General features: G+C 41.0%; 1 protein-coding gene across 1 annotated transcript; it reads left to right on the top strand.

Annotated features, from left to right (window-relative positions):
* The first annotated feature begins 2,067 nt into the window (after positions 1-2,067).
* On the top strand, positions 2,068-6,342 carry LOC134814097 (ETS-related transcription factor Elf-4-like). Its single transcript, XM_063822124.1, has 6 exons — positions 2,068-2,143; positions 2,286-2,756; positions 2,882-3,044; positions 3,217-3,337; positions 3,544-3,698; positions 3,840-6,342. The coding sequence occupies exons 1-6, from the start codon at positions 2,071-2,073 to the stop codon at positions 4,357-4,359; spliced, it is 1,503 nt and encodes a 500-aa protein (XP_063678194.1). The 5' UTR covers positions 2,068-2,070; the 3' UTR covers positions 4,360-6,342.
* Positions 6,343-7,110: the final 768 nt, after the last annotated feature.

Below are 7,110 nucleotides of genomic sequence, written 5' to 3'. Positions count from 1 at the left end.
ACCCCTCCCCTCATACGCATACAACCTTATCCCAACTTCCCTTTCCTCAACGCACTAATCACCTACCCCTTGAGTATATACTTTCATTGATACTTACCTCTTCACTATCCCTCGTTGACTTCTCGACTCCTTAAATACATCACTCTTCCGCTGACCACTCTATCCTAGACGTTTATGGTCTTACTTCTGACGCATACATTATCCACCACTGCACGCAACTACCTCCATCATAAGACTGATTCTCTGGATAAGGCGTTAACACTACCTCTATGAGCCAATCCCCTCCCCCCTCATGTACTGCACACCACTCTATCTCCCCTCTCATGACTGCACTACATAACTACCCTCATGACGCATCTCCTCAGTGACCCTCATCTTCTGACGCACTAAACCTGCACCCTATTGGGCCAGTGACGCACTACATCACCTCCCCCTCATGACGCACTACATCACCTCCCCCCTCAATGACGCACTACACCTCCCCCCTCATGACGCACTACATCACCTCCCCCCTCATGACGCACTACATCACCTCCCCCTCATGACGCACTACATCACCTCCCCCCTCATGACGCACTACATCACCTCCCCCCTCAATGACGCACTACACCTCCCCCCTCATGACGCACTACATCACCTCCCCCCTCATGACGCACTACACCTCCCCCCTCATGACGCACTACATCACCTCCCCCCTCATGACGCACTACATCACCTCCCCCCTCATGACGCACTACATCACCTCCCCCTCATGACGCACTACATCACCTCCCCCCTCATGACGCACTACATCACCTCCCCCTCATGACGCACTACATCACCTCCCCCCTCATGACGCACTACATCACCTCCCCCTCATGACGCACTACATCACCTCCCCCTCATGACGCACTACATCACCTCCCCCTCATGACGCACTACATCACATCCCCCCTCATGATGCACTACATCACCTCCCCCTCATGAAGCACTACATCACCTCCCCCCTCATGACGCACTACATCACCTCCCCCCTCATGACGCACTACATCACCTCCCCCCTCAATGACGCACTACACCTCCCCCCTCATGACGCACTACACCTCCCCCTGCATTACAGCCGGTCCTGCACACAATATACCGCAGCGTATGTGTTATATGTGGATGACGTCACACGACACTAGCTCCGTGTCACGAATCAGGGGGAGCTAGTAATGCTATTATCCCAGAGTTCCAGCCTCCCTCCAACATATCCCTTACATCTGCTCAGCGACTCATAGAGCCCATACATGTCACGTGATTCAAGTCCGCCAATCAAAATATTACTAACATATTACGGTCCGTAATGAGTTTTATGCTGCATCTCTCTCTCTCTCTCACTCTCTGTATCAAACGTGGCATAGAACGCTGGTGTCGGCTGCTACTGGAGAGCTTCTCTCTTTCTTAGTAAGCGCTAACACTTCTCTCCCTCCTCGCTGTTAAAACAACTTCCCCAACATGCTGAATTGTCTTGTTTTTCTGCACATGCTTGACACGTTACCTTGTTTAGTTTGTCACGTGGGTTGATTCATACCTGAGTTCTGTACTGCTGAGCCGGTCAGGCTTTGAGAGTAGTAGCCTTCCAGGCGATCTTGATGGTTCTACGGTTCGAGTAGGATGTAAAGATGTTTATTGTGGATGTGTTAGGATGCTTGTGAGTCGGAGCAGTTGTTTCTGAAATTATCTTCATTATTCATCTGATACATACATCTTTAGTTTGAATTTTGAGTGCTCGCTCGCTTAGTTTGTTTTATTAGGCATTTGTCAGACAGTTGGCATGACTGTAATTTTACTTTTTATTTAATAGTATCTTGTAAATGAATTTAGATATTTAAGTTCGACGGTAAATTTAGTTATACGGCTTCCTTCGTGAGCATTTCGACTGTAATTGCACTTCTTCAGTTTATTTGATTAAGAATTGACGCCCACTCAGTAATTGACTGATATTTAGAATGATAATTACGCGATTAAAATGATAATTTCAGATTTTTGGCCGAAAAGATTCAATTATTTCCATATAAACCCAATTTCATTTTGTATCTTATTTTAGACATGGCTTGCATTGGTGACGAATCATGGAAATTTTCCTACAACAGCGCTATTATTGACTTCATCATCAACGATGGTAAGTTGAGATCTGAACTTGATTTGATTTATTTAGGTTTTCAATACCCAGTGAGTATCTTGGGTTTTATCAGAATAAAATAAGAATTGTATAATTTCCTCAACTGTTTATTCACCTGATCACTAACCCACCATCTCCCCAGATAACGAACAAGACAAACGAACGGACGCTCCCCGACTGAAACCCCTCCCTCACAAAACAATCTCCGAAGACCTGATGGACTTCCTTGCCTCCGAGGAGCTGTGTACCAAAACCCCCACTTCAGTGACCTTCAAATCCATTGAAGATCCTCTTCCCTCATACGAAGGAAACTTCGCAACGCTGACTAACGACTACGAGCAGAAGACAGTAACAAACGAACAGAGCAGACATCTCGCAACCCTGAGAGCTCCTCTTCGAGCTCCTAAAGTGGAGAAGAAACCTTTCTCCCCATCTGACGTGCTCAACAAACCAATCACTATCAAACAGGAGAAGATGGAGTCAGATCCCATCCTGAACTTCAACTCTCTCAGAGACTGTCTCCCTGCCAAGGAAAACATCAAGAAGGAGCGACAGGAGCTCAACATTGATCAGTTCTTCAAGAAAGAAAACTCTATGTCTATCAGCGTGAATGGTAAGTTCAACAAAATTATTCATTTGAAACCTTTAAAAAAGTTGTTGAAAGATTGTCCGCTTAAAAGATTATAATTTTAAACTTACTCGTACATCACCAGACCCCTAACAAACCCTCTTCCTCAGATATGAGCAGCATGGTAGAAGAAGGATCAGGGTTCCTTGACGGGTTCTCTCCAGTGTCCCCAGCCTCGAGCGAGGGTAGCACCGACACTCTGCTGAGCAGTGGTGCTAGTGACTTGGAGACAAGTCCCCGACGAGGAAACGCTTCTCCGCTCAAGAAAACCAGGTACGGTCATATCCTGAGTTTTTAACTTCCTTCGCCTCACATGATAATAAGTTTTAAACTTATTTCGTCTGATATTTGTTAGGTTTACTTTATTTAACTAAATGGCTTTGGAAGCCACGTGCTCCATTACAAGTGCAGTGTAAGTTTGTCTAACTCCACTTTCTCCTCGCAGAAGACGTAAAGTAACAGAAGGAGGAAACTGTCCCCATCTGTGGCAATTCATCTTGGAGCTCCTTGGTGACAAGACCCACGCTCAGGTCATCAGCTGGACTGGTGTGGAGTTCCACTTCAAGGTGAGCTTACACTTCACTATTTCTCTTTAACATTTCACTGTTTGTACCTTCTCAAGCTGTGTTATTAAGTCTGATCACGAGAGTTTCCATCAATGTCACCCAATGATAAAACAGGTCTGATTTTGTAGAATGAGAGAATAATTAAGTTAAAAGCCCCACACACATGTTATCACTTATCATGGAAATGTAACAGAAGCATCCTTTAGGTACACAACTCCCGAGAGTTGGCCCGTCTGTGGGGTGCCAGGAAGAACAAGCCCAGGATGAACTTTGACAAGCTCTCCCGAGCAATGAGATATTACTACGATAAGAACATCATCAAACATATCTCTGGACAGAGACTGGTCTACGAGTTCTGCAGGTAAATTGAATATTCTGTTTATTTGCAGCTGGTCTTAGATAATTTCACTTGTTATCTTGGTCTAAGAAATAATCGAATCTATACCCGATTGCAAAAGTTACATTTTCTCGTCCACGTGGCTAACAGACCCATCAACCTCAGGAACAACGAAGACACAGTGTACTCTAAACTGTTGAAGGTAGCTGCTCAGACCATGCCCCAGAAGCCTCTGGTGAGCCTCAGCACTGCTGCTAAACCCTCCTACTCCCCTCCTTCCTACTCCTCCTACATGGCCCAGGAGCCCGCAGTCCAACACCCCACTACTAAATGTAGCTTCTCTACTCCCGCCCAGCTGTACCGTGCTGAAACCTCAGCTCCTCCTCCAGCTCCAGGACCTGGTAGTTACCCTAGCTACGCTGCTATGTACAACACAGCCCTGTACAACAGTACTGGAAGGTACCTCAACGATCAGTTGCCCAGCAACACAACCCGGTCTACCGCTGAATACTTTGATCACGTGACCCCTGCAGCCGCTCCCGCCGAGCAGCAGATCCAGCAGCCACCAAGCTACATTCCTAACTACACCTACAACCAAGCAGCACTCAATATCAACGTGCAGGTGGGAGGAGGGTACAACAAAGAGAGGTTGGGATATTCTTACTCTCACTACACCCCCTACTAGATAGTATCTAGATATTATCTAGATATGAGATCGCACCCCCACTATTATAGAGACCCTACCAGTATCAGTGCAGTTAACTTATTCCTGTACGCGGAGGGAGCTGCGCACTAGCACGTGTGTGTCCCGGTTATTCACGACCATTAAACAGTGGATAATATAAAGATGATATTGACAATTGATATAAGTAATCGAGAGGTCCAAGATACGGATTCGTGTTATTAATTTATAGGACGCGTTCTTTTTAACGCTCGAGAACATAATTTTTCTTATGAAAATGAACAAGGCTTATTTACGAAGAGAACTGTTTTGTTAACCCAACAGAACTTAAACCAAAGTTGTTCCTATGGAACACCCCCTCTTGACAATGTTCAAACACAAGTTAATATTTTATTTTTTGACAAACAAATTTTATTTCTATCAAATTCACACAGTGTTGAACATTGTCAGGAAACACACAATCGCAGGATTTTTTGAAATAAAATACAACTCGTAAAACTGTGATTAGTGATAAGATTTAACCAAAAGATAACTCTGTTTATGTTTTTTACTGATCGAAGCGACCCTGATCAGATACTTTCTAGGAAACACCGCCAGATCTATAACACCCCACATGAATCAAACATTTCTGCGATTTATAGCATGCACATAAAGTGCACTTTCAATTATTGATTTAAATCTGGTGGTGTTTCTTTGAAACATATTACTCACCCAATGAATGTTTTGATGTTAATAATTTATAATTTACGCAGGAACATTGAATTTGATTAACTTCCATTTTTGGATTAAGAAAAAGTTTTATAATGTTAATGAACGAAATTTTGTAATAAAATGAATTATAGATGCATTGAATTATTTGCAATCTAAAGGCTATTGAGGACCTTTATAAGGAGCTGAAGCAATATTTTGCATCATTTTGACTGATTAGTCAAATTGTTGTATAAACATGCTCAGTCTTCCTTTGTATAAGGTTTTTTTCATTAGACCAAATCCGAACGCATTGCAACACCTCGCATTTTCTCTGAAAATATTTCTAATAATTATTATAGAAATATTTACTTACTATTGTTCTAGTGGGTGTTGCGAAAAGTTGGGATTCGGCCTTAATACAGAAGATTATTATTGTTTTGTTTCACAAGTCACTTCAAATTCATTTCATAAATGAAAAACAAAGGTACACACAAATTTACAAAATTAACAAATCAGGCTTATCATTCATTCAACATTCTAACACTATCCAACTATTTTTATTCCAAATGTTTACAGTAACACATGATCAAAGTATGGAAGTAAGTCATGGAAAATTTAATCAACATAATCCACCACTTACCATCCACTATATTATTAAGATATATTTTATTATTTTAGCATGGAAAAAACCCTCAAGATATTGCAAAAAATCTTGCATGAATTGGCCGTCGACTTAGCACATTTGCTGTCATTTTGCTGTCAATCTTCGCCGATGTTTTAGTGGCATAATCTTGAGGGTTATTGGGGATTGTTATTTTTGGGGACCGTAACTTTACCGATGAACAGTGGACATTTCGGCCGACTTTAACTCTCAGATCAAGTTTCATATTAAAAAAAATGAAACACATGCCTAGCCGAGAAATGTCCACTTTTCAAGTAGAGTTACGCCGATTACCAGTCGAAAGAAAATTGAGATGATACATTGGTGAAACTGTGTATGTTTGGCTCGATATTGCGTACTCAACAGATTCACATGTAAAAGTAATTAATTATTCAATCAATTAATTGATTACATTGTAGATCTTTTGAGCCGCGCACGGTCATACTCCTAAGATTTGAGCAAGCGTGCAGATTTTCGCCTTTGTTAAAGAATTTATCGCAAGCAAATAATTGATTTTAATGAGTGATATGCTCTGTTTTGTAGTTGATTATTAATCAAAGAAAAGTTTGTGTCATAACAATATTTACATGATCATTTTTAGCGAGTTTAAAGCTGGAAGAAATCGAAATATCCACTTTTACCAATACAACATCTAGTTAAATTATGATCTGTACTATTGTAAAATGACAAAATGAATTTGAAAGAGAGAGTTGAAACAGTGTCTTGATCTGAACCACACATAAAAATCAAGATCAAATTTAAAATCGTAGCTGTTAAAATCAACATTTGAGTATTTTGAATTATGACCAAGGTGAAAGAACGATAAATTCAGTTTTATTTTATAGGCACTTTTTGTTTCCTACTACCTATTTCAGTGTGACTGAGAGATTTCCTTTTTTCCTAAGAGTCTTGGATTGTTTGAGAGTTTTTGAAGGAAGATTTGGGTACATAAATGTTTATGTTACTTGATAATACCATCATGCATATATCCCAAGTTTGTAAAACATATTATCATACCGTCGTTTCAATTTGTTGTGCAATGAACTGTTACCACTGAATTACCTGCCTGCAGGAGATAAATATTTCAAACAAATTAATTATCAGTTAGTTTAAGACAGATCCAAATTTTAATAGTACTGCGAAGATACATGCTAGTTGAAGAATCGTGCTATGACAAAGATAAGGAAAATTGTTCGGTTCCTATTAATAGCACGTATACTCTCTACTTTTACCAGGAACAATTTTAATGGACATTTTCTCTTTACTTTAGGTCAGGAATAGATAAACATCACAGCAGCAGTTTTTCTAACCCTACGGAATTATTGACTAAAACATTCTACTCACAGTAACTATCTCAATCTGAATTTCCTGGTACAACTATGTATCAATTAATAAGGTCCTTT

The sequence above is a fragment of the Bolinopsis microptera genome, chromosome 4 (genome assembly GCF_026151205.1).
Source record: "Bolinopsis microptera isolate Bmic1 chromosome 4, MBARI_Bmic_1.0, whole genome shotgun sequence".
In the NCBI taxonomy this organism is placed as follows: Eukaryota; Metazoa; Ctenophora; class Tentaculata; order Lobata; family Bolinopsidae; genus Bolinopsis; species Bolinopsis microptera.
The sequence above is the reverse complement of the archived record's forward strand: the minus strand, read 5'-3'. Positions and strand labels throughout refer to the sequence as shown.

Bases quoted from the DNA above. Each gene is read 5' to 3' on its own strand.
- LOC134814097 (XM_063822124.1), top strand. From the start codon at position 2,071: ATGGCTTGCATTGGTGACGAATCATGGAAATTTTCCTACAACAGCGCT. The intron at 3,045-3,216 runs GTACGGTCATAT...TTCTCCTCGCAG, and splicing joins TCTCCGCTCAAGAAAACCAG to AAGACGTAAAGTAACAGAAG. The intron at 3,338-3,543 runs GTGAGCTTACAC...AGCATCCTTTAG, and splicing joins GTGTGGAGTTCCACTTCAAG to GTACACAACTCCCGAGAGTT.